Raw genomic sequence first — 27,748 nt, forward strand, 5'->3', positions numbered from 1 at the left:
CACTGGCATAGAGGAGAGAAGAGGAGAAGAGGAGAAGCAGCAGGACATCAGAGATTGTGGTTTGATGTCAGAGAGTGGCTGTTTGACCCCAGAGGGATGGCCTGACAGCACTGCTTTGAAGTGGAATATAGCCAGGACGGCCAGACTCTGGCGGAAGCTCACTTTCCTGCTCCATCCCCTTTCCAGCTCCCCTTCCCGCTGAGAGCCACTTTCATTGGCAATAAAACCCTCTGTTTTCACCATCCTTCAATTCACTTGTGTGACCTGATTTTTTCTGGATGCCAAACAAGAGCTCTGGTGCCACAGATGTGGATGCTAAAGGTTGTCAGACTGACCCTCTGCCCTCACTGGTGGAGAGCAACCACCTCACGTGAAAAGGCAGACGGCCCACTGAGCTGTTTAACACTTAAGACTTCAGCAATGGCAAAGCTAAAAGAGCACACCGTAACACATGCCCTCTGGGGTTTCCGGGTTGTGGGTACTCCCCGCTACATGCTGCTGCAGGGCCCACACAGAGTTTTGCTCCTGCTGGTGCCCAGAGGCACTTGCCCTGGCTCCTGCACTGGCTTACCTGTGTGCTCTCACTCCCCAGAAGGGTTGAGGACTGCAGGCTGAGTAAGCAAGACACCCCCATTAGGGGGCCTATGAAGGGGTCAGGGAAAATTTCCTGTTTCAATGTGATAACCTCCATGTTTTCAGCTTTCTCCTAGATAGTATCCCTCTAGCACTGCTCTAAGTATATTTGCTTTTGTATCTGAAAGTCATGTATTTTGGAGAAAAATGCAGAAATCTCCTTTTTTAAAAATAGACTCAAATACCATTGGGTTTGGCCTTTTCATTTACCTGCACATGAAATCATAATGAGTAATTATTTTACCCTGTGAGTTTTAAACAGAACCCTAGCTACAACTTTGTATAAGCATCTACCACAAGGATTCTGGTGACCACAGCAGAAAGTTGAAGCCCTAAGAGCTATACCTGGTTTGCATACAATGTGCATATTTGCATGAGAAAACAGTGTTCTATCCATGTACTTACTTTCCTGTAGCAACTTAAAAAAAACTTTTTAAAGCATCTTGATAGTATCCTTCACTCTTATTACTAATTGAGGCACATTAGAGCAGAAATTATTGTATCAAACTCACAGATAAAATGATTTTCCTGAAGCTAAGCTGGATCAACCAAGGCAGAGCTAGAGAAGAACTCAAGGGCCAACTCTAGTTTCTAGCACTAGCTCCAAAGTTCATGGGGATTTAAATTAATACTGAATAAATTCAAATAAATGCAAATTAATGGTGCAGCTAAGCCAGTCAGTCATCAGGATATTCTGGTTCCCTGTCACTGCTGAGCCAACTGTGACTCTCTGTGGTCAGCCTCCTCTGTGTGTGTCTAGCACCCACACAGCTGGGCACCTGTGGACAGGCACTGTGCAGGGTCAACTGCTTTCAAAGATGCTGCCATTTTTTATCTGTGGCCAAAGAAAACTTCTGTTTCTAGGATGCTGATTGGACTGGCAGCCAAACTAGGCCAAGTTAAATGTTGTTTGGGACCATTCAATTGTGCTACCCTTTTAGTGGACACAGACTCTATAAAAAATTAGAAAAGAAAGAAAAAGAAAAAATCATTATACTTCCATTTATGATAATTGATGCCATTTTACTTGGGGAAATATTGTTAATGCTACTTAGAGATGGCTGCAAAATGATTTTCTGAAGTTTAATACTCTTATGAAAAATGACTTTCTTAATGAAGTTAACTACTTACTCCTTCAGGTTTTCATGACAAACCTGGATACATACCATTGGGGTGCTAAGCAAAGCCACAGGATGAAAATTTTCTAATTATGTTTAGGTATACAGAGCTTTCAGATGACCCCATTAAGCTGTGGTGCCATGCTACGGTGCCTGCATCTGAGAAGCAGACAGTTTGGCTAAAGGCCCTTTGGGTGCAAGCTGGAAATCGCATTAACAAAGATCTGTATGTACCCAATTACATCTCTTCTCAGTCATGATTTAACTCTTGAACAAGCCTAGAAAACAAGCTCTGGGTATTGGTTTGGCATGTGGGTCTAGATCATCTCTGCCTCTCAGGTTCCTGAGATCAATGGCCCAAGACAATAGGTAATGCCGGAGAGTCCCCTGGATTCCACGTTCTGGATTCCACGTTCTCCAAGAGGGCTGTTTCCACTGCAACCTTCTCAGCTGTGAAGCACTGGAACCTTCTCAGCTGTGACTGGGGAGTGCTGAGGGGTCTACATAGTCTCTGCATTCACATAGGCAGCTTTTAGATCAGGGTCTCTCAACCCGGGTGACTTTGCTCCTAGGGGGCACGTGACAATGTATGGAGACGGTTTTGGTTGCAGAGGGAGGGTAGGTAGGTGTTACTGGCGTCTAAAGGGTACAGGCCAGGGATGTGCTAAACATACTATAATGCGCTGGAAAGCCTCCTACGACAAAGCACTGTCTAACCCAAAATGCCAGTAGCAGTGAAGTTGAGAAACCTGCTTTAGAAAAGAACATAAAAATGTAACTCTCTGTGTCATTGTGACTGTGAATTTACTGAGGACTCACAATGCAATTAAATCTCAGTCAGTGCTACCAGTGTTTCCTGTGGCTGTGTCTGCTCACTTCAAATTGCTCCGTAAGTCAGCTACTCCCAGGGAGCAAACATAAGCAGCACAGTGAAGAGGGCTGCGCTGCTTTGTTCATGTCTCTCCCTCCCCTTTCGGATTCCCTCTTAGTCTCTGCGGCATACAAACCAGGCATGGAGGGTCCCTATGGGGCCAGCCAACCCCCAAAACTACGGCCTGTATTCCAGATTCAGGCTTCAGAGCTCCCATCCCGGCTCCCGGGCTCTCCAGCTTACTGGCTTGGGAGCCTGGACACAGACTAATGCTGGGACTCCCGTTCTTCATCTTCACAGTGGGGAGCACATATACCTCATAAGCTTTGATGAGAATCTGTGGCAGGCACCTACTTGCTGCCTGGCCCACAGTAAAAATCCTATGAAAGTCAGATTTGGTGCTGTGCTGCTATTCCCATATCTGTCAGTATTACAGCTATAATTATTTCTTCCTGAATCAAAAGCGTGCTCAATTGGAAACCAGCCAGACAAGAAAAAAAGAGTAATTTGGTTCATTCTAGAATTTGAGTAACTTACTGTATCTGAAACTTTCCCCACCTGGGGAGAGTTGCATTTCAGGAAAGAACACAGGCAGAACCAAAAGAATCAATTTCTCCTGATGGACTTTCAAGTTCTCATGACGAGGAGGAGAAATATTTTTAAAGGGGGCAGTTGTCCTTTTAGTCCTTTAATCAGGCTGGCTCTGGCTATCTTTGTAGCCTCTCTCTGTCTGAATCTGAAGCTTTTGTGCTCTCTAACGGATCTTGTTGTGTAAATAGGATGGCCCAAGAGCCACTGCCTTCTCTCCTCTAGAAGTCAGACACTTTGCACTTGGTACATCCAGGTCCACCTAACAGCAGGCCACCGCCCTTCTCCTCCCTTGCTCTCTAGGAGGGTCCCAGAGTGGGCTGCATCACACTGAGGCCTGGCCTGCCCCTTCCTGCAGTCTGGCAGCTGCCTCAATCTCTCTCTTTGTATCTCCCGGCTGTCACCTATTCACTCCTTCATGCCCCTTGCTCTGGTCTGTTGTATGCCCTCACTCTCTGGATTGGCTGGATTCCTGGATTTGAGTGGGCCCCAAATCCAATGACTGATATCCTAATAATAAGAAGGAAGTTTGAACACAGAGAGGAGAATGCTATTTGAAGATAGAGAACACACATGGATATACTGACGGGCTTTGCTGCCTGGCCTGGCTCCAGAGCTCAGGGCACAACTTCTTCTGCCAGGAGAGAAGTGCATTTCCCTTATTGTACCTGTTCCTGGAACAGGGTGTGTGTGTTTCTCAGAGTAGAGCTGCTTGGGCCTTATATGGGTTTTCTAGGGCTGCCATAATAAAGTCTCACCAACTGGGTGGCTTAAACAACAGAAATGTATTCTCTCAAAGCCCTAGAATCCAGAAGTCCAAAATCAAGGTCTCAGCAGGACCATACTGTCTCCAAAGGCTCCAAGGGATGAACTTTGCTTCTTCCCAGCTGCTGGTGGCATTCCTCCTTGGCTTGTAAAGACATCACTCCAATTTCCACCTCCATCATCACATGGCATTCTGTATGTCTCTCCACATGTTATCTGTCTTCAAATAGCATTCTCCTCTCTGTGTTCAAATTGCCCTCTTCCTTTTTTTTTTTTTTTTTTTTTTTTTTTGAGAAGGAGTCCTGCTCTGTTGCCCAGGCTGGAGTTCAGTAGCATGATCTTGGCTCACTGCAACCTCCACCTCCCAGGTTCAAGCGATTCTCCTGCCTCAGCCTCCCAAGTAGCTGGGACTACAGGCACATGCCACCACACCTGGCTGATTTTTGCATTTTCAGTAGAGATGGGGTTTTACCATGTTAGCCAGGATGGTCTCGATCTCCTGACCTCATGATCTGCCCACCTCATGCTGGGATTATAGGTGTGAGCCACTGTGTCTGGCCATCTTCTTTCTTCTTATAAGGATAACAGTCATTGGATTTAGAACCCACCTGAATCCAGTATGACCTCATCTTAACTTGATTACATATGCAAGACCCTTTTTCCAAATAAGGTCACGTCCTGAGTGGGCATGAATTTGGGGGGTTGCTATTCAATGCAGTTCAGGCCTCTAGGAAAGGTTTTTCCTTTGAAGGTCCCTTCCTTCCAAAGCATGAAGGCATGCCTGGCGGGCTGGGTGCAGACCCCTCTGCATACTGTATGCCCACTGCTCCTGCCCATTCCCGGGGCCGTGGGTGATTCTGGCCAGAGGCCCGGGCCCTTCCTCACTCTCAACTTCTCTGTAGAAGGGTTGCTCTCCCTCTCTGGAGTTAGGAATCGTTGGTTCTGTCCATGCCCAAGTCTCTCAAACAGAAGACAAACCCCAATCATGGAGAGGCTTTAAAGGAGTCTGGGGCTCCCTGACAATAGGAGGATGGGTTAGGTGCCACCCAATGCCACAAGGCAGTGTCCCCATATCCCCACTCTGACCCAGTGGGCCCCCAAGCTGTAATACCTTTCTGTAGGAATCACGTGGGCGGGGCACATTGGCTCTGCCCACTCTTTTCATATTATAAGAGATTTAACCTGCTACAAACTGGTACCAACTCACAGTGAAGGGAGAGCATGGTCTGTGGAAGAACACAAACCCAGGCCCAGCAGGCGAATTCTGCCTCCAGCTACCAGCTGTGTGGTCACAGCCATGCCATCCAATCTCTCTTCACTTTGTGACATTCAGATCATTGAATGCGAAAGCCTCAGCTGGCTTGAGTTCTCCGGCTTATCAAATGAAACGCGTCTCTCTGTACCCCAACAAATGCCAAGAAAGTTCTTACATGGATGTGTGCGTGTACTGAAAATCCTACCTTTGAAAGTGCTCGTTAAACGTTATGTGGTTTAAAATGACATGAAGGAAGACCCTAGTGGCCTCCCAAGGAGGTTATCATATTCTTCTTTCATTTTGAGGTAGGCAGAATGTGGTCAGAGGGAGATTGGTAAATGAACCTGGGTGAAGATTGCTGAACTTCATGGACAAAGTGAGGCTCCCTCTCCCCTCAAAAAGTTTAACATGTGTAAGAATTATTAACCATATTCAGAGTCTAGTTGAGGACAGAAAGGCACCAATGGTACCTTTTGAAATGTGGACATGCAGCATATTATAAAATACAAATAATGCTTAATAGAGCTTCCCTTACCTCGATTCCTTCTTTGTTTAAGGCATATTCATCAAAATTCAAAATGGCGATCTTAATCGTCCTTGGAGGGGGCAGCACCGTCAGACCAATATTGATGGCGTTACTCCTCTTGGAATCCAGAACAATGATCTCTTGCCTTTTCCCATCTGCAGCAGTTTTCTTAGTGATAAAACAAGGAGAATCTAAGATTAATGCATCATCTTGGGTCCTTCCTGCATTTCATTATTAAAAGCACTCACTACTTATTTAGAAATGAAAACAAATGGCCTCAGATCAGCTCAGAAGGGATCAGGGATTAGCTCTGAGGAGCCGCCAAGCTTGGGTCAGCAACAGAACTTCAAGAGTCAGACACACAACAAAATAAAATGGATTTTCCTTCCATTGGGAAAAATGTGATATTTTGCAAGAAAAAAAAGTCTGTTTTTTCCATACAAGCAGTGAAAACAAAATCAAAACCTTTCAGAGTTCCTTTCCTGTGGGCTTCGAAGTGTCAGAATGTGTCTTGGTTGAGCTTCATACATACGGTATGTGCCCAGAGAGAGCTGGTTTACATGCTGGGAAGAGAGGATCAGTAAGGACAATACAGCACCACTGGCCTGGCAGCCCCTCCGGATCTCCAGCTCTACTGCCTCAAAGCACTCGCCTCACCATTCAAACATTCCATGCTCCTTATACCAGAGCACCTCCATCTGTGCTGTGCACTTAGACCTCTGTGCAGCTGCCTGTTGGATGAATGAAGAGGGGCCTTCTGAGGAAAAGAAATGAAAGGGCATGCACTGGCGAGGACGAATAAAGGACAGACAGGCTTAGAGGCCTAGGAGGGGAGCAGGGAATAAGAAGTGTCCTGGCATTCTCATAAAGCCCTTGTGTGTCTTTCCTGTTGGCCTAGCTGGTCCTCAGAGGCAAGTCCTAGGCTTCACTTATCTCTGCAGCCAGCCCAGAATTAGCACAGGATGGGAGCTTGGCAAGTGTATGCTATGAGCTGAATGTTCATGTCCCCCCAACATTCATAAGTTGAAGCCCTAACCCCCAAAGTGATGATAGTTGGAGGGAGGGCCTTTGTAGCTACTTAGGTTTAGATGAGGTCCTGAGGGTGGGGTCCTCATGATGGGACTGGTGTCATTATAAGAAAAGACCAGAGTGCGACTAGTTCTCTCTCTGCTACTTGAAGACACAGCAAGAAGGTGGCTGCTTACAAGCCAAGAAAAGTGCCCTTGCCAGGAACGAAATTGGCCAGTACCTTGATCTGGCGTTCCTAATCCCCGGGACTGTGAGAAATAAATTTCTGCAGTTTAGGTCACCTGTGTGTGGCATTTTATTATGATTGCCTTAGTGAACAAAGACAGTGTATGTGAAGTGACGCCTTAACCCTGTCACTGGTCAGAGCTGTGACCACAAGACCCCCAGCTTTCCTCTTGAGCTCTCGGAAGTTGGGTGCAGGTGGCACTGGCGGGTATGTGGGAGGAGACCTGGCTCTGCAAGCTCCTTGCTGTTGCTCAGGTTTCCCTTGAGGCAAACATACCGAGGAGGATGGCTATTTTGACTCATGTAACAAGTCCAGAGTGACAAAGATGAATGAGGCACTGTGCATCTCCTGAAGACACATTCAGCACAGTAATGGGGTGTGCTGCGCCCTCTGTTATTGAGGAAGCTCAACAGCAGAGCAACTGTAACTCACCTGGTGGTGGAGGGGGTCTGGAAGGGCTGACCCTTGGGCTAGGCCTTAAAGAATGCCTAGGATCTAGTCTGGGAAGAGAAGACGTGGCTTTGTCTAGGTTGTTGAGAACTGCCAGGGATGAGGCTGGAATTTTGATGGGGCCACATCCCAGAGGACCTGCTGACTCAGCCAAGGGGCTCCGACCACACTGTGCAGGCAGGTTTCCTCTGGGCAACTGACTGCCACTCATCATCCAATCTCCTGCACTGAGCCCTCACCTTGTTCTCTGAAGCAGGGGCCCTGGCTGGGCCTGGGAGCAGCCAAGCCAGCTAAACCCCAGGGACAGCAAGGCATCAAGGAGAAACAGGCTTAAGTCCAGCTTAAGTCCTGCTGGAATCTTCCTGACTTAGTTGCTAAATTTCTATTTTAGATCCTTAAATATGCAGTTGTAAATAAACTCAAACTTCTTAAAAAACAACAACAACAACTGAAAACATCCCAGGTGTTTTGGGTCCTGTTGGTGGTCAGGAGAGGCAATTCCTGTGGGTGGGGTCATCAGCTTTGAACAGTGTCCCAGGGACACATGGCATACATGCCTCCCCACTCTTCAGGGAAAGTGTTCTGTTCTATATAGTTAGCTGAAGAAACTTATCAGGAGTCCCTGGAAATTCTCAACTTAGCTTTTAAATCTAATTTTATGTTGTGTGTGGAATGCTAAAGGAATGAGAAAGGTTTGACAAAATATCGAATACAGGCAATGAAGAGGAATGTTACAACTAGCAACGCCAACACTGTGGTGCTAGAGGCCTGCTTCTCCAGGCACTGCTGGGCACCTACCCTGAATCATGCCCTCTTCCCCACTCACCAACAGGACCCTGATTTTTTTCAGGTTGGCAAAGTGTCCGTTAAGTCAATTCCTTCCCTGGACCCTCTGCAGCTGAAGCTGGCCCCGTGACTTGGTTCTGGCTTTTGTTTCCCTGATTAAAGAACAACAGACCTGGTGGGGCATGCCTTGTGCTCTTTCCCCTTCTTCCTGCCTAGAATGGAGATGTGGGTCTGGAGGCACAGTGGCAGATGTCTAGTGAGCACAGGATGGCAGCAGGGATTCCCTGGGAACCAGTAGCCCTTAACCCCTCATCCATACATCCCCATCACTCTAGGAGCCTGGAGAGATGCCTGGTCCACTCTTCCCAAAAGCCTCTCATGCCCATCCGTCCTCTTCCATTCCTACCTCCTCCACTAGGGGCCTGACCACCCAGAACCCCACTTCTCAGAACAGCCCAGCACCAGCCTCCTGCTTCTAGTCTCTTCTCTCCCTAACCCATCCATCCTACTCTTGCTAAAAGGCTTAGTGCACTTCTTTGTTCAAAAAGCCACAGTGGTTGTCCATGGTTTAAAATTTGAAAATAGAAATTGGTTTATGATGGGAAGGGAATATAAGGCAGAGGTCAGAGATGAAAGAGGGGTCCTTGTGAATGTTAGAAAATGTAAATGCCCTTCTTGAAGGGGACTGCATCTAGAAGGAGGGAGTGAGATGGACAGGGCAGAGGTTGGACAGGTATCAGGAAGGGGAGAAGAAGCAACGCTTCTTTCTAGGAAGTCAGAGAGTTGTTCTGCATTTGATAAGAAACCAGATATCCCCCGAAAAATACCCAAACAAGGAAACAAAGCAAAAAACCTCTTGAAGTTTCTTCTATTTGAAGAAAATGACATTTTTTTGAGAGTAATAAAAGAAGATTTGGATAAATGAGAAACTTCATGTTCCTGGATAGGAAGTCTCAATATCCTAAGTGTGCTTTACTTATCTCTCATCTAATCATATACATTTATATATATAACACTTAGATATATTTATATATGTAATATATATATCTACATATAACATATTTATGTATACAATTTGTATATATAATATATAAGCTGTCTAATATATATATTACTTTCATTTTATATATATGTAATCCTATCAAAATTCCTATAAGATTTGTTTTTGGAATTAGGAAAAAGTCTAAAGTAAACATGAAAGAATATATATATAAAAGTGTCAAACATGTTATTAAAATGTAGAGTTACATATAATATCTACCCAATCAGCTATCAGCTGTGGAGCATAGGCCCTAGAATAGCTGGAATGATATAACAGACTAGAATAGGACAGAAAAAGCTCTTATACAATGGTCCAGGACATTCTAACAAGGACACCGAGATTAGTGACCCAGAATCTAACATGAAAGATCAATTTTTAATACGGAATCAGAAAAACTAGCTTTAAGCCAAACAAACCAATATGGTGAGCGAACATTGTGACAGACTGGACTGACTGACACCTTCTTTCTTAGGAAAGGAAAAGGCCAGGAGAAAGCAGGAACCCAGGCTGGGTGGGAACGGCCACGCGTCAGCACAGCACAAATCCACCACAGCCAGGAGACCCCTTGCTGACTGGGGTATGATGCCACCCTGCTGCCTGGAGTCTCAAGACATTCTCAATGATGGCCCATGATGCTGAACCCTGCACAGGTGCAGAAGAGGCTGAGAAACAAGCCCTGTCCCGGATGGCCTCTTTCTGATTGACTGTGTAAGCTTCCCTATATTTATTGCCTCTCTTTGATATATAGTTCATTTCCTTAAACAGATATTTCCTGAGTGCCTGCTGTTAGGTGCCTGGTCCTCAAGTGGGAACATTTCCATGCAGACTAACAAAAAAATGTGTTACCTGTGGAGGCCCAGGATGCCCCCAACACCTATGGTCAGCTCTGGAGAAACAGGACATTGGGATTCTTGTTTATTGATAAAAGAACAATTAGTCAAAGCTCTGTTTTCTTCCTCAGCAAGTTCTAAGAACTATTAGGGAGGAAGAAATGATGGAAGGAGGAGCCTGTGAGCCCAGGCTCCAGGTACAGGATGCTAGACTAGGGGTTGGCTGGATGTGGAAACAGCAACAACTATCTTTAGTTGTCAGCAAAAAGGCAGACATGAGACAGTGTGTGGGAAACCACTGCAGGGCCATCTCTGAATATGCTGCTTTCCCAAATATGTCCAGAAGTGATCAAAAAAAAAAAAAAAAGAGGAACTTCTTTCTTTAAAAAAGTAGGGGGAGCCTGGGAAGCAGCCAGGCTCTGTTTTGGTTCCAAAAAGCCTAGTTAAGCTGAACTCCCACGGCAGAGCTCCTCCTTCAGAACTCCAACTACCGGGAGCCTCCAACATGCCCGTAGTAGCCCTTCTCCCCTGGAGGAAAGACAGTCTCCGGAGAAATGCTTCAGGGTGAATGCCATGTAAGGCTTTTGTTTGTTTTTGTTTTTGACTTGGCTAAGAACACTGCAGGGAGACGGAGCAGGGGTGTGCACAGCCAAGATGAGAGAGAGGCAGAGGTTACTCTTTGTGGAAAGAGAGGCTGTCCAGGCGAGCAGGAAACTCAGAGGGAGCAGGAGGGGGTGATTAAGGCAACTCAGGGAGAGGGTACAGCTTCCAGGAAGACGGAATGAGGCTTCAAACAGCACAAAGGGGAGGTAGTGACTGTCAACTGCCAAAGCTTTGGGGGGGCTGTGCCTGTTCTCCACAGCCCCAGATTCAGCTGGTGGGCAGCTACTGGATTGGGAGTCTGCTTTCCAGAACCAGCAGCCCCAGGAGGTAGGATCCTGCAAACTCAGCCACTCCATGGGGCAGAAAGTCACATATGGTTATAGGAATATTTTCTGGAACAGCTAAGCCAGATATTTCAGTTCGGCTGGATATAAGCACCGCAGAGTCACAAGTTCATCGAGGTGGATCCTTGGTGAGACACCAATCCTTGATGCAGAGATGGATGGAAAAGGGCCCTTGCAGGGGAGACACCCAAGTCAGGCTTTCAGAGAGAACAGATTATTGCCTCCAAGGAAAAGGATTTAAGAATCTGCAAGTAAAGACTCGAACTTGATTCTGATTGGTTACTGGAAAACAGGGACCACCATGCAAGAGGGACCACAACCCACTTTCAGTCGGCATCCTGGGAAAGGAGAAGACCTAGTTCCCCCTCAGAGACACTCTGTTTTGGAAAAAGAAGAGTGAGGATTAAGGCAGCACTTAGGGAAAAAAAGTGGAAAGAAAAATTTAAATAGTAAATAGTAGTCATTAAGGCTTCCTGACATGTTCCCATATCATATTGCCCCTTTGCATTTTTAAAGAGCATTTTACTAGTAACAGAGGATGCAGTACATAAAAAGTGGATATTTAACATAGAACATATCACCCCAGGAGGTGCTGCCATTGACAACAGACCCTGGGCTGAGGATGGGATTTATTAGGAGAGCTGCAGGAGGTCTGGAGTGTGCTGCTAAGCCTGACAGTGCTTCCATGAAAGGCGACAGACCTTTGCAAATGCTTCACCGCATCACCGCCAGAGACCTTGGGTCGGGCTCAGAGAAGCAGAAGTTCTAGAAATGGTAAGTCATCCCTCCTCACTCCCTGCTCACTGCCAAAAGAGTGACGCCACGGGATATTTTCAAAACTGTCCGTTGAGAAAGTGACAGTTTACAAGGATGCAATGACACAGATGTCACAAAGATGTGACAACTATGGAGTTTTCCTAAAGTCTTGAAACAAGGGAGACAGGGAGATGTATAGGAAAGCATTAAGGCAAACCACCCCCGCATTCCCCCAACTCACACACACCCTAAAATGCAAAACAAAAGCAAAAAACTAAGCCTAAGCAAAGGCTGAGAAATCCTTAGAAATAAAATTTCTTGCCAGATTAGGTTTGCCTTATTGTTAAGGAAAGAGTATTAATTTCTCATATTTGCCCTTTGAGTTGTCCAGAGCAGAGGCCAATTGTTAAACAGACTTCCTGCATTAATTCAGTTTATTTGTTATCCTAACCCAGAGACCCAGGAGAGGGGGAGGGAGTCTCCATGTCCTACAAGGGCCTTTGGCTCTGACATCTTTCTCTGGGGTCATTTTATTCTCCTATAGGGTTCACTGCATCCGATAGGACCAGCAGGCCTCCACCAGGACTGTCTGGCACACAAGGATGTACGAGCACCCTGCTGAAGTCCCAGAGCTGTGCTCAGAGTTTCTAGGCAGAATTCAGGTTTCTGAGGGTAATGTTAAAAAACTTATTCCCTTATGTCCTGAACTTGAATATAGTGTAGGAAGATTTTCGATCTCTTCGCAGGAAAATATAAAGGGTCGGGGGTGTCAGTGTGGAGAGTGGTGCTGGGGAACACAGTGCTCCTTCAGTGCCTCGTTTTTCACCTGAATCAGTGGTTCACAAAACCTTGGTCGCACTTGAGAGTCATTGAGGAGCTTTTACAAATATGCTTGGGAAGCTGAGGTGGGAGGATCCTTTGAGCCCAGGAGTTTGAGGCTGTAGTAAGCTATGATTAAGCCACTATACTCCAGCCTGGGCAACAGAGTGAGACCTTGTCTCTAAGAAATAAAAATAAAAAAAGGAAAATAACCCAGGCTAAGGCTCACCCCCAACCAATTAAATAATTACCTCTAATTTTTCTTTAAAAGTTGCTGTTACTAGTTCAAATAGATTTAGAAACTTCAAGGTAAATAAACTCCACATACATTCTGGACTCCCCCCATGATAAAGCTAATGAATATAAGAGAGTAAGACAGCATCAGGTACCCAAAGTGGAAACTGAGTTCCACTCCAGGTCTGTTTGGGTCTGGCTATAACTTGGGGCACAGAAGCTGCCCTTTGAGAGCAGGAGGAATTTTGCTGCCCCTGGTTAGGTACAAGGATTGGAAAGTCACTTTCCTGGGGCTCCCAGGGTGATGTAAAGCTCAAGGAAATCTCAGAGCTTTCTGCCTTGACATCTTTCTCTGGGGTCACCTATGGGGCTTACCACATCTTAGACCAGCAGTCAGAACATAACAATGAAATTTAGCACAGGATTTCTACCTTTCTCCATAAAACAATACAATTCATCTTATTAAAACACGATATAATTCTAGGTGATAGAGAAAAATTGATCCAATTCCAGAAACTATTTTGAAAGAAAATTAAAAAGTGCATCTTTTCAGTCTTCTAATTTTTTCATTAATTAGTCACCTCAGCCTTAGATCTGGCTCATGAATCTTTGTTTTCGGGTGGCTTAGTCACAGACATGCCCAATAACTCTTGTCTAATGTTTGTTAGTTTTTTTGATGAAATCTAAAACCAATTCTCTTTGTTTTGTGCTGTCTTGTAAAGTCTATTTCACTCTATTTTTGTTGCATTTTATTTATTGTACTTAATTTAAAAATTTCTGAGCCAGAATTCAGAAGTGGCTGTTTACATTGTGATTTATGAAAACCAAAGTCAAGGATCAGAAACAGAAATGAAATTGGTTATATCTGTATTGGTTACATATACAAAATGGATTCAACTCTCCAATGTAATGTGGGGTTTGTTTTTTGTTTTGTTTTTTTGAGACAGGGTCTTGCTCTGTCATCCAGGCTGGAGTGCAGTGGCGTGATCACAGCTCAGTGCAGGCTTGACCTTCCCAAGCTCAAGCAATCTTCCCATTTCAGCCTCCCAAGTAGCTGGGACTATAGGCATGCACTGCCATGCCTCCTGGGTTGTATGTGTGTGTGTGTGTGTGTGTGTGTGTGTGTATTTTGTAGAGATGGGGTTTTACCATGTTTTCCAGGCTTGTCTCAAACTCCCGAGCTCAAGCCATCTACCTGCCTTGGCCTCCTAAAGTGCTGGAATTCCCTTCATGAGCTACCTATTTGACCAAAACACGGTGATGTGTTTTAATCCTACCTTACATTCTTACCTTTTGTAACATTTTGTAAACTAGCTCCTGTTCACATTTCCTATCCCAAAAACAAAGGTAGGGGTTTTGGGGTCTCATTATAGAACATTCTGGAATCAGTTTGGTAAACTTTTCAATATATCGCTTTCCTCTTATGCTTCTACTTGATAAAAAAATATGCAAACATTTGTCTATTCGCTAGGCAATAAATTGTTCTAGAGGTCACTACCTGTTTCAGGCAATCATGGAACTTTGGGCTGAGACGGCAGAGGCTAGAAAATTATCACCGACCAAATTGGCTGCAGTAGGAACAAGAGAAGGAGGGAGGTAGGTGAAACATTCATTTTGGGCCTTCTTGAGGAAATTTTTAATCCTCTAAAAATGAAGCTAGGAGTGCCTTCACCTCCATACTTTTACTCCATTTTATTCCTCCCAATATTGAATCAAGGGGCAGCCTCTCCCCAGCAATCTGATAGGGAACCACAAGAAAGCTAGAGGTGCAGCCAGCCAAGTGGGCAACGAGGGGAGGAAGAGGAGGAGGAAGGGGGGAGCGAAGAAGGAGGAAGAGAAGAAGGAAGAGGAGGAGGAGAATTCTGTCCAATTAAGTCAGTGGGTTGGAGGTTGGTGTCAGCAAGTTAGGTCACAGGTAACACCTAGCAACCACAGACTGCTGTCTTAAACCTAGCTGGTCTTCTCCTAAATGTCATGCTACCTATAAGAATTGGAAGCATGAGACCAAGTGATGGCTCATGCCTGTAATCTCAGAACTTGGGGAGGCCAAGGTGGGTGGATCACCTGAGGTTGGAAGTTTGAGACCAGCCTGGCCAACATGGTGAAACCCTACCTCTACACAAAATACAAAAATTGGCTGGGCGTACTGGTGGGTGCTTGTGATCCCAGCTACCCAGGAGGTTGAGGCAGGAGAATCTTCGGGAGGTGGAAGTTGCAGTGAGCCAAGATCACAGCACTGCATTCCATCCTGGGCGACAGAGCAAGACTCTGTTTCAAAAAAAAGAAAAAGAAAAAAAAAAAAGAATTGGAACAGGGCATGTGGCTGGCTTGGCACCACTTGGTATCAGTCCTAGAAAGTCAGGACTGAGATATACCAAGAGTGGGTATCTGGCAACCCTTTCCTAGGTGTTATTTTCTAGAAAGGACAAAAGCTGGGTCTCCTTTCAACCAAAGGACAGGACTGATTGGGTATGATTTCTTACACTGGATCCTAGCAGTGTAGATTTGTAAACAAGACAGTTTTAATTCTGACCTGAGGGGATTCTTGATGCTGGAAATGATTTAGACTCATGTCCTCACTGAGAAACACACACTGGGGCAAACAGCAACCAGCGAAGGGCAGCAAGCAGCTTAAGAATCTCAGCATGTGTTTTGAAAGGAAGCTGATCAGTTACAGCTCCCCTGGCTGGCCTGTCAGCATCCCACAGCAGTGACAGGTACTGACTCTGTCACTGTGCTCCTCCTTCGAAGGGTTCAATTGCTCTGAGGATCCTGCATGTAATTTTTGATACAGAATTGGTGCGCAACTGGCAGGGCTGGGAACTTGACTCAGACAGTTTATACTCACCCAAAAAGATGATAAATGCATGCAGCAATACAGGGAGTTAAAATTAATTCATGATTATAAACTTTTGCATGTTTATTCTAAAGTATACTTTACAAAGTTCTTTCTCCAACCCCTAGTACCTGGAAAGAGAAGTTAGCTTTAAACCTGTTTTAAAACTGAAATATACCCAGAATGGGTTTTTAAAAACCAGTTCTTTAAGATATGCAAAAGAGGCTCTATTAATTTAGGGAATCATCAGATATAAAATCTGTGATCCAGTATCTTGCAGTTTCTTTATCAGTGTAAATTAACCATGACTCAACCTTTGATGACCAGTAACTTTATGTACAGTGTTTCCCATTGATAAAAGTGGTATAACAGCTCTGTTACTATCACAGCAGCAGTGCCTATAGGATTCTCAAACATTTATCCCAAATACTAAATCTAGATGCATGTGTAAGATTGACGGGATGCCAAATATATGGCTCCTACTTCCAGATAACTGCATAATGCTGGCTTGATCAGGGCCAAGCCAAAGAAATGTCACTTGGACTACTGCCTTTGAGATTATCGGGTAGTTACAGATAAAGTTCAAACTACTACTATCAATCATAATCAATGAAGGTAAGATTAAATAAGCATATCCCATATTTGGTGAGTCAGCAAGTCCACTTTCTCTAGTTAATGTCAACATCTGTTATTGGGCTATGCTGATATTCCTTGGTTGCCCATTTCTGTCTTCTTTTCCTCAGGAGTATTTGCCTAACATAAGTAAGCTGGTAACCGTGTTAGTTAATAAGGGTCTCTGACTCATGTAGCCTACACCTAGCATGTGGCAGAAGGAACACTACAATAATGATCAGATTTTTATACCAGTGGACTTTTTACCAAATAGCAAAAGCAATGCAAAAGAGTATTTTATATAGAACAAATCTCTTCAGCCCTACCCAACTTCCAATCAAGAAGCATGCTGAAGACTAGCAGTACCTTTGAGACAGACAGTTCCTTGGATTTAGACTCAAACAGGTGCTCCAGTCTGGAAGTGTCCACCTTAATGGGTTCCAGTTTTGACCACAGGAATTCTCTGCAGCGTCGGTTGTTTTTACATGGCCAGTCAAAAGGCCGAACTTCATTCCAGAACAAACGGATGGTCTTCTTTTTCTTAGTGAATGTGGGCTGACCCCTGGGTACCTGGGACCACCCTAAGCCCTGAGGAGCGTTGAACACTGGAGGAGGAGGAGCCAATAAATTACCAGGGACAGGAGGGGGAGGGACGCTGTCCAACAGGGGTGGAGGGGGTGGGGGCGGCAAACCCAGAAAGGTGGGTGGGGGTGGGGGAGGCGGCCCAGGGGCCTCCCTGTGACCCAGGTCCACATCTAGGACATCGACGTCATCCTCCTCCCCCAGGTCAGTGAAATCCATGTCTTGGATTCTGAGCTCCCTTGGATTGGCCATGAGCTGGTCCCAGATGTAATCAGACTCTGTCTTCAGCTGCACCGGTGCTGTCTCTGGGACCTTGTCGTTGGGCTCAGTATCAGCGGAGCCGGAACCTCTCCCCAGGTCCCCACTGTTGAATTTCTCAGTGAATGCTTTCACACTGCCCCAATTGTCCAAACAGCCGACGTCCACCCTCCTGACACTCTCATCCTGGGCCTGAGAGTTGGCTTGCAGGGTGGATATCCTGGTGGCAAGGCTGGCTACCGCCTCTGCCTCCTGCTGGGTCCTCCCAGCCTCCTCATCCCCCTTCTCCTCATCATCAGGGGACTTCCTGTTATGAGCATACAGCATGTCCAGCATGAACCGTTTGTTGGTGAGGATGTCGCCACACTGTCCATTTACACCTGCATCCTGGACACCTGTGGGCCACAAACCTGAAAGTACATAGGAGAGAAAAATGAGAAAGGGGCAAGGGGGCCTCATTTCCATGAAAAATCTGATTAGAGAATAAGTGAACTTGACACACGGGAGTGACTTCAGAGAAGACACTGCAGAAAGCAGTCAAAGCCGTGGGCAACAAGATGCTCTTGGGCAAGAAGAGATGCAGCTTCATAGTCCCAAAGACCTGCACCCAAGACTCTTTCAGGCATTACACTGCTCCTGGCTCCTACCTGGGCTCATGGGAGAAATTTTCCTTTCTCCTGTCCACCCACAGCAGCTGGCCAGGACCCGCACAGCCACAGGTAACTAAGGAGCCTCTGCCCTAACTTGAGATAGGGAGGCAAGAAGTCACTCCCTGGCCCCAGCAGGTGCTGGAGAGCCTGGAAGATAACCTTCGTTTCTTTCCCCTACTCCAAATCTGCACTAGTGCAGCTCAAAGTGCCTCAAAAACACAGAAACTGTGCCACTGGTCACTCTTTAGATTCACTCCTTATCACAGTCCCTAGTTTCCAGGGGGCTGAATGCTGCCTGGCAATCTCACCCACTCCTCTCCTAGGTGACTTTCCATAGCCTTCTCTCCTCTAACCTCCTGGCCCATCTCATCCTCAGAGATGACCTTGCTTCCTAGTTCACCAACTTAACAGATAAAGCCAGAAGGAATCTTCCAGAGCCTCCCTTCCGCCTCTACCCTCCCACCTGCACTGACCCTCAGAACACAGTCTCCCTCCTTTGACTGCCTCATAAACATCCCTCTTAGCAGGGGTTGGCTGCCCACTTATACATTAGACACCCACTCCAGAAATTCTCTCTCCTGCATTTCCCATGGCCCTCCCACTAGAGCCTTCCTTCTGGCACATTAACATATATATAATTTCCCCCATCTTAGAAAAGCAAAACGACCCTTGGTCCCACTCATCCCTCCAGCTATCACCTAACTTTAACTTTTCTCATTTCCTTTAAAGTATAACTGCTCATAAGAGTTGCTTAGCCCACTGCTTCCACTTTCTCTCTTTCCTTTCTCTTCGACCCAGTCAAAGGGAGCTGTTGTTCCCACCACCCTTCACAGCTTCTGCTTTCAGGTACCAGTGACTTCTGTGTTGCACTAGATGCAGCCGACCACTCCCTCCTCCTTCATGGGGCTCCCAAGAGATGATACAAGGCTCCCAGGACATCTGGTTACTCCTTCTCAGTCTCCTTTACTGGTTTCTCCTTATCATTAACCTTTAAATGTCCTTGGACCTCTTCTCTCCATCTGCAGTCTTTCAGTCTCATCTAGTTTCACAGCTTTAAATGCCATCCATAAAATACAACCTTCTCCACCCCTGCACCCCCCCAACCTAAGCTGCTTCTCCTGCAATCCTTTGCTGTCTCAGCTATGGCAACTTCATCCATCTTGCTGCCAATTCCAAAAACCTCACAGTCATCCTTGACTCCTCCTGTTCTTTCACCCTCCACATCCAGTGTTGCAGGAAACTGGCTATACCTTTATGTCATATCCAGAATCCAGCCACTTTCCTCGGCACCTCTGCAACCATGACCATAGGCCAGGCCAGCATGGGTTCCTGCCTACAGTACTCCAGGGGCGTCCCTGCTGGACTCTCTCATGTCCCTTGATAGCCAATTCTTACCCCAACAGTCACATGATGTTATAAAAATGTTTGATCATATCTTTCTGCTCAAGGTCTTTTAATAGCACAACCTTTTCCTGTGAGAAAAAGCCAATGACACAATGTTCACGAGGCCTTCCATGATCCATCCTTACTTTTCATTCATTGCCCACCACCATCACTCCCCCTCCCCCAGACACACATGCCCATAAACATCGTTAGCTACAGCAATTTCTTCCCATTCCTAGAACTCACCAAGTATGAACCGGCCTCAGGGTGTCAGCCCCTCCTGGGATAAACTGCACCCGGTGAATCACACAATTTTATCCTTGACCTCCTTTTAGTCTTTGCTCAAACCACATCTTCTCAATGAAGTCTTCCCTGACCACTTAGTGAAAACTGTGTAATCCTCCTCCCTGCTGATCATCCTTTCCTGCTTTATTTTTCATGACAGCTCTTAGGACTATCAAATCTGTCATTTTACTTAGTTTATTGTCTGCCTCTGCCCTGTCACTGGAATAATTATAATTACTGATTAAATTGCCTTCTTCATGGGATGCAAACTCTATCAGAACAGGATTTGGGTTTGTTTTGCTCACTGTTATTTGTGCAACATGTGGAACGAATGAATGAATGATCAGGAATATTATTCCTCTGGGTTTGCCTCCTTGGGGCTTGTATTAGTCCATTCTCATGCTGCTATAAAGGACTGCCAGAGACTGGGTAATTTATAAAGGAAAGAGATTTAACTGACTCACAGTTCAGCATGGCTGGGGAGGTCTCAGGAAACTTACAATCACGGCAGAAGGGGAAGAAAACATGCCCTTCGTCACATGGTGGCATGGGAGAGAAGAATGAGTGCCTAGCGAAGGGGGAAGCCCTTTATAAAGCCATCAGGTCTTGTGAGAACTAATTCACTATCATGAGAACAGGATGGGGGAAACTGCCCCCATGATTCAATTACCTTCCCCTGGTCCCTCCCATGACACACGGGAATTATGGGAACTACAATTCAAGACGGTATTTGGGTGAGGACACAGACAAACCATATCAGGGCTGGCAGAGCCAGCTGGCAAGTGCTTTAGGAGGTGAGTTCCATCAGCTTTCCAGGGCCTCAGTGGATCCTGGTGTTGGGACGTGGCAGGAGACCCAGGCCTGGGAGGTCAGCATTTGGAGCTTCATTCAGCTGAGGGAGCATCTTCCTCAAACACACTGAGGGTGGGCTCTGGCTTGAGAAGGCATTGACTAGGGGAGCACAAGGTCTCCCAGGATTTCCAGTGTAGCTTTGTTCTCTGTCCTCGCTACAACAGCAGCTTAACCTGAGCAGGGGACCTTAGGCCATCTCAACACCAGAACAAGGAGCTCTTGAATCCTCTTTTAGGTTTTACAAACAAAATATACTTGGGAAATAATCACCATCAAAAGGAGATGAGATGGCATTTGAGGATAAGAGCAAAAAATCTGATTAGCTGGAGTTTCAATAACTGGTCAGACACTCCTGTGAACAGGGAGACCACTTGGATGCCAGGAGGCTGCAGCAGATAAAGCAGCTGAGCCCTTGTTAAGAGGCAGACTCATTCTTTCTCCATTTATCGGGAAATGTAAGCATTTTTCTATTTTGGCAATAGGGAAAATAATATAATCAGGTAATATATTTTTTTCTGAGACAGAGTCTCGCTCTGTTGCCCAGACTGGAGTGCAGTAGTGTGATCTTGGTTCACTGCAGCTTCCACCTCCCAAGTTCAAGCAATTCTCACATTGCAGCCTCCTGAGTAGCTGTGACTACAGGCATGCGCCACCATGCCCAGCTAATTTTTGTATTTTTAGTAGAAATGGGAGTTTCACCATGTTGGCCAGGCTGGTCTTGAACTCCTGACTTCAAGTGACTCGCAAATGGGAGTTTCATCATGTTGGCCAGGCTGGTCTTGAACTCCTGACTTCAAGTGACTCGCCCACCTCAGCCTCCCAAAGTGCTGGGATTACATGTGTGAGCTACCATGCCCAGGCAACCAGGTAATATTTTTAACATGCCAGTTTCCTTGCTTGTTCTCTTCACTCATTTGTGACTCCTTTCACCGTTTTGCAGTGTCCCTCTTTGTCCTTAGTAACTTCCTTTGCTCTGAAGTCCACTTTATCTCATGTAGCCATTCCTGCTTTTCTCTGATTTAATGTCTGCATTAATATATCTTTTATCAACTTTTTCTTTTTTCTTCCTTTTATACCTAGTCCTACAGATTTTTTTCCCCAACTTTTAATGTAAAATCTACCTGTGTCATTATGTTTGAAAAGAGTTTTCTATACGTAGCATATGATTGAGTCATTTTTAATCCACTTTGCCGTCTATGTGTTCATTTAAAAGAATAATTGATATGTTAGAGCAGAAGTCTGCCATTTTATTTGTCTTATTTGTTCCATTTGTTTTAGTTTCTGTTCCTCCTTTCTTGGTCTCTTATGGGTTACTTGAATGCTTTTTTTTAAATTTAACAAATTTTTAAATTGATACATAATAGATGTACATATTTTCAGGGTACATGTGATAATTTAATACATTCATGTAATTTGTACACTAGATCTTATTTATTCTAACAAATTCTGTACTTGTACCCATTAGTCAACCTTTCTTCATTGCCCTTTAATATTTTTTGGAATTGCATTCTGATTTATTTATAGTGTTTTCAAGTACATTGCTTCATGTGGTTCTTGCAGTGGTTGCTCTAGGTATTACAATTACACACTAATCACAGTAAACTAATATTGCTGTTTTACCACTTTGAAGTATGAAAAGACTTACTTCCATTTAGATACCTTTAGCTTCCCCTCTCTTACAGTTGTCTTAATATTCCTCTACCTACACAGAGCACTACATTACATGATGTTATAATTTTTGCTTCAACCATCAAGTATGATTTAAGAACTCAGAAGCAGAAAGTCTATTTATCCCTGTTTTCACCCATTCTGTTGTCCTTTCCTTCCTGAAGTTCCAAGCCTTCTGGTCACCTTTTTTTTTTTTCTGTTTGGAGAACCTCCTATACTAATTCTTTGAGGGTAGGGACACATTCTTTTGGTTTTTATCTGAGAATGTCTTATTTTCATTCTTAAAGGGTACATTTGAGGGATATAGAATTTATAGTGGACAGTTCTTTTCTTTTAGCACTTGCAAAATGTTGTGCCCCTTCCTGCTAGCCTCCACGGTTTCAGATGAGCAATGTGCTGTCATGTGGACTGGTGTTCCTCTATAGGTAATATGTTTCTTTCTAGCCCCTTACAAAACTTCTTTGGTCTTTAGTTTTCATAAGTTTGATTATCATTTGTCTTGGTGTGAATGTCTTTAAATTTGTCTTGTTTGGGGTTTGCTCAGCTTCCTAAATCTGTGAGCTTATACCTTTTGACAAATTTGAGACGTTCTGGGCCATTATTTCTTCAAAGAATTTTTCAGCATTCCACTCTCTCTCCTCCCCAGATTCCGAGGAATTGGTGTTAGATGGAGTCTTATTGTCTCATAGGTCCCTGAGGCTCTGTTCATGTTTTTCAGTCTATTTTTTTCTGTTATTCAGAGTTCGTAATTTCCACCAGTTTGTTTTTGAGTTGACTGATCATTTCCTTTGTTGTCTCCAATCTACTATTAAGCCCATCCAGTAAGTATTTTATTTTGGTTACTGTGTTTTTCAGTTGTACAATTTTCCTTTGGTTCTTTTTAATATCTTCTATTTCTTTGCTGAGATATTTTATTTTTTATGTATTCCTTAAGTGTTTGTAACTGCTCACTGAAGCAGTATTATAAAGGCTGCTTCAAAATCCCCATCACATAATTCCAATGTCTGGCTCATCTCAGGGTTAGCATCTGTTTATTGCATTTTCCCATTCAAGATGTGATTGCCTTAGCTCTTGAAATGATGAGTGATTTTTCCATTATGTCTTGGACATTTTGTGCATTATTAGCCAGACTTTAGATCCTACCTAATTTTTTAGCAGGTAGTCACCCTTTTCAGGTATAGCATACAGATGCTGGTGGAGGGAGATGTCCAGCTCCCTGCTGGATCCTGCTGTCACCACCCCAGCAAGAGTGCTGACTCACACTGGCTCATTGCAGATGAGGAGGGCAGAAGGTCAGTTCCCCCTCCCTTGGCCCCACTGGCACCTTCCCAGGGAAATTAAATCACTGACTCACATTGTCTTATTGCCTCCAAGTGGAGGCGGAAGTTCAGCTCCCTATCGGTCCCCATTGACTCTGGGTCAGGTTTTTCATTAGTGCCTGTCTAGGGTAGAGCAAGTATTAATAAGCAAAAAGTCTGTGTTGTGTTCTGTTAGGCAATCCTTTTCCCAGTCCTTTGGCTAGGGAAATAAGCTTTACTTGGAGCTTCACCGTCATGTAATTTAAATCCAGAGGTTCCTAGGCGGTATGCCTTCCTCTTTCTACCTTTCATAGTCAGCCTCTAATTGATTGTTCTGGTGTTCTTGGGGTGTTGCTATGTTAGTTGTAAGAGGGAAGACCCAGGAGCAATGAAGATTCTCCATCTTAACCAGACACCTCTTCATTTATTCATTGATTGTTTTGTGAGACTCTGCTAGGAAGTGAAGACTCACAATGAATAGACAAACATCCCTATCCTCACAAAGCTGACATTCAAGTGGAGACAAAGGACAATTATACAAGTAATTATTTAAAAAAGTATAATGCATGCTGTGATAAAGTTTCTCACATGCATGCCCTAGAGTAGAACACATGAAACAGAGAAATTAAACCACATAAGTGGAATAAGATGAGATTTTTTCAAATCCTACAAATTCATTTTTGACATAGTCATTAGAAATATTTTTGGGAATAATTTTAACTATCTCTAAGGTTGCTCTGTAATTTGACAGCACTCTGAAAAGCAAGAGCTATAATGACATAGCTGCCCTGAATCCACAATGGCTGATGACACCTGTGAGCAGTGAGATTTTTTAGGAACCAATAAGCCACAGTAAATAAACACGACCAAATCTAACAGCACTGGAGCAAAGCAGAAAAATCATTGCAAAGCCCTAATTCCTGCTTCAAAACCCTTGGACACTGCCCACTTTTGGTAGAAAGTCAATGGTTCTTCACTGGGAGCAGTTTCCATTTTTGGAAAGTTGTCCTTTTTGGGAAGAATATTGGATAAGCTGATCCAAGAAAATTCGTCACCTGGTATATTTTTACTAACCCAATTTGTTGATATGTTTTAGGCCTGCTAAATCCAGTTATGATGAAGAATTCTTAAAGTTATTCCTAATAAATAAAACATGATTTAAGGCCAATATGATCAATAAGACTCACCCTACACCCAGTATTATGACAATAATTACATTAATGTGAATGATAACAAGTAGAATATGGGGACTTACCTGTAATCTGATTTTGAAAGAAACTAAGTAAATATCAGCATATATAATAATGCCTCTTGGCACGTACGTATTCAACCAAATGAAGACACAGGATTTTCAATGCAATAATTCCTAAGATGTAAACTAATAAAATCTTTTATATTCTTTTTTACTGCATCATAGTAGCCAGCAATATAAAGTACAAAATCCAGTTGTATATTCTAACTAGGAAAAATCCAAACTGTACTTTTAGACAACGCCATTGATTTTCAGGTCTTTTGAGAAACATTCTGGTTTCATTCATTTATCCATCCATGCTTCTGAGACAATATATTTTAATCTGGGAACTAATAAGTCATTCATAGGTCATGGCACTGGCTGGCAGGCCTTTTAGAGGTGTCATGTTGCCCTCTGGACCTAAGACATCGACTTGAGTGGATACCACTCATATGTAGCTTAATGAAGGCTGGCCCATGAGACACGACTCCACCAGTTAGGAGTGTTTGTTGAGGAAGGAGGCATTCTACCACCTTGATAGCACACAAGTCATGGGTAGGAAAATTTACCCTGTGGTGTCACAAATCATATGAATCATTTACAATTCCTACAACGCTCTATGGCACCCTCCTCAAGTTCTTGGTGAGGTTCTTTCAGGCCAAACCAAACCTATAATCTAACATTCCATTTGGTCCCTAATTGTAAAGTTATCATTCACAGGAGAACTGAATGAGTATTAAGTGTAACACCAAAAAGCATGTACTTTATACTAAAGAAAAGAATGGTTATGAGTGTAATGTAGAGAACGAATTATCTATATTCCAGTGCCTCACATCAAATTGAACTCAGTACACTATGTACTACAATTTTTTGGAAATACTCATTCAATCCATTTAAACAAATCTTTCCAGTCTGAAATGTTCAGTCAAAATGAATACACTTCAGTAAACACATTGTTAAAGAAATAGATAACAATGTGATAGTTTCTAAACTTCTATCAAAAGCTGAAAAAAATCTTACTATTATTAACCTATTATTAACAATGGAACATTCAGAGGAAAATGAGAGGTTTCTCTTCCAGGGCTTATTCCCCAGGAAAAGTCCTCCTTATCGGGGCCCGTTTTTCCAGGTATGGAAGTGATGACTGTGACAGTGTGGCAGAGGGTCTGGGGTCGTCTTTCTATGGGGTAGAAGGCTGCTGGCTGGCTGCCAGCATGGCCACACTCCTTGTCCCCAGACACTGGGTGACACAGCCGGGTGAGTGGGCTGACCCAGGTCACTTTAGAGACCAGCCTGTCGACAGGCTCTTAGCGAACCAGCCCCTGCACCCCAGGCCTCCCTGGCACATGCCAATTGAAACCAGGGGCTTCATTTACCAGTCGTCCTGTCCCTGGAGAGTTTGTCCTCCTTCTCCTCCCTCTCCAACGTGCTGCTGGAGGACGAGACGCTGGAGGCGGAGCAGTTGTCCCTTTCGTTCACCCCCTCGTTCTGCCTCTCTTTCTCACTGAGGGAGGCTCTTTCTTCTGGCTCTTGCTCTAGTGCCCGCTCCACTTCGATCTCTGCACCCTCGTGGGCAGAGGCTACGTCCTGGCCGGCTTCATCAGCAGCCTGCCCTGCTCCTGCCTCTGGTTCTGGTTCTGCCTCTGATTCAGGCTCAGGATCCCCGGAACTGGCTGGTGGAGACAACAATGGAAATTATATTGACAACGGATTTCTTGGAAGGGTGAAGTGAGGTGAGAATGGACATGAGGCTGATTTCTCTATGGTGGGCGGATGTCCAAAGATGGTCCCCAAGAGACCTATCCCCTGGTTATTCAAACGCTCATCGAGGCATTGCCATGAAGGGATTGTACAGATGAAAGTCCCTAGTCAGTGACCTTAAGATATGGAGATTAACTAGAGGAGCTGGATTCAATCAAGAGTTGGATTCAATCAGGAAAGGCTTTCAAAGGCAGAAAGTTTTCCAATTGGCAGCAGAAAAGGAAGTCAGAGATTAGAAGCAGGAGAAGGATCTGCCACTTCATAGTTGCCTGACAGGGAATGCAGGTGGCCTCAAGAAGATGAGAACCACCTCTGGGCAATAGCCTACCAGGAGCAGGGAACTCAGTTCTGCAGGCGCAAGGAACTGGATTTTGCTATCATCCTGAACGAGGCTGAACACTTCCCAGAGTCTCCTGATAAGAACCCTGCCAGCTGCAGCCTTAATTTCAGCCTTTGGCAGTGGACAGCCAAGGTCAAGAACTCAGCTGAGCTGTGCTAAACTTCTGACCTATGGAAACTGTGAAATAATAAACAAGAGTTGTTTCCAATCCCTATGTCTGTGGAAATTTGTTACACAGCAATAGGAAACTAACATATGACGTTTTTGCCTGTTTAGGGAAAGAGAAACAAAATCCATGGTGGATCAAGCTGATGAAAAGTAGTAGCCTAATGTGTTCTGAAATCAGTTGGCTGAACCAGTGAGGTTTATCACCCTTTTCTTGGGTTATGTTTGCTCATAATGTGTTTGCTCATAATATGAAGTTAGTTTGTGATTTTGAAAGCAGTTTGGAAGAATCACTCATGGTCACAGTCTATTTGCAAACCTATCAAGGCTGGAGATCTGATGCTGTCACTGAGGTAAGACACCCATGTTCTCACTTGCATGACATTCTAGGGAACATGGAAATGGCACAATCTGGCTTATGCATTTTTTTTTTTTTTTGAGCAAAACTCTCAGCTGTGAGCTGTGGATGTGTAGCAAAATGATTGAGAATACATAAAATTCTGAGCCAGCTGCCACACGTGAAGGTTGGAGGAGGGTGGCTTACTCTTAAGGGAACTGCCCTCGGGCTGGGCAAAGCCACTTTTATAGAACCCTGGCAATGCACTCTAAGGGCATGTGCTTAAACTCTAGATACACACTGCTCAAAGCAACACAGAAATTCTGGCAGTGTCTACACATGGCAGGGGCTGGATGAGACCTGCCCAGAGTCCATGGGAACACACAGATCAGGGCAGCTCTCCGTGGAGGCATCCTGCTTGCCCAGGTAATGGGCATGGCTGGCCATGTGGCACACAGAACCAGCCCTTAGCAGGCTGGGCACGGGCATTACTAAGGGGGAGGGACACTCAGGCCTCACTAAGCAAGGGGCACAGCTAACCCCAGCTTCCCAGCAAGAACTTATTCTTCAGGACCCACAGGGCCATCACTCCCAATCCCTCATCTGCTCTTAGGC

General features: G+C 44.7%; 1 protein-coding gene across 8 annotated transcripts in view; it reads right to left on the minus strand.

Annotated features, from left to right (window-relative positions):
- Window positions 1–27,748, minus strand: part of FHOD3 (formin homology 2 domain containing 3) — a 496,822-nt gene that overhangs the window by 38,819 nt on the left and 430,255 nt on the right. For all 8 annotated transcript variants that reach the window (XM_064379256.1, XM_064379255.1, XM_064379250.1 and 5 more), the window contains 3 exons: window positions 25,907–26,203; window positions 16,690–17,573; window positions 5,766–5,924 (listed from right to left, as the gene is read on the minus strand). In XM_064379256.1, coding sequence (XP_064235326.1) covers window positions 5,766–5,924; window positions 16,690–17,573; window positions 25,907–26,203 — 1,340 coding nt within the window. The remainder of the gene's footprint in view (window positions 1–5,765; window positions 5,925–16,689; window positions 17,574–25,906; window positions 26,204–27,748) is intronic.

Source organism: Aotus nancymaae, unplaced genomic scaffold, assembly GCF_030222135.1.
Source record: "Aotus nancymaae isolate 86718 unplaced genomic scaffold, 86718_ANA_hifiasm-v0.15.2.pri h1tg000020l, whole genome shotgun sequence".
Lineage (NCBI taxonomy): Eukaryota > Metazoa > Chordata > Mammalia > Primates > Aotidae > Aotus > Aotus nancymaae.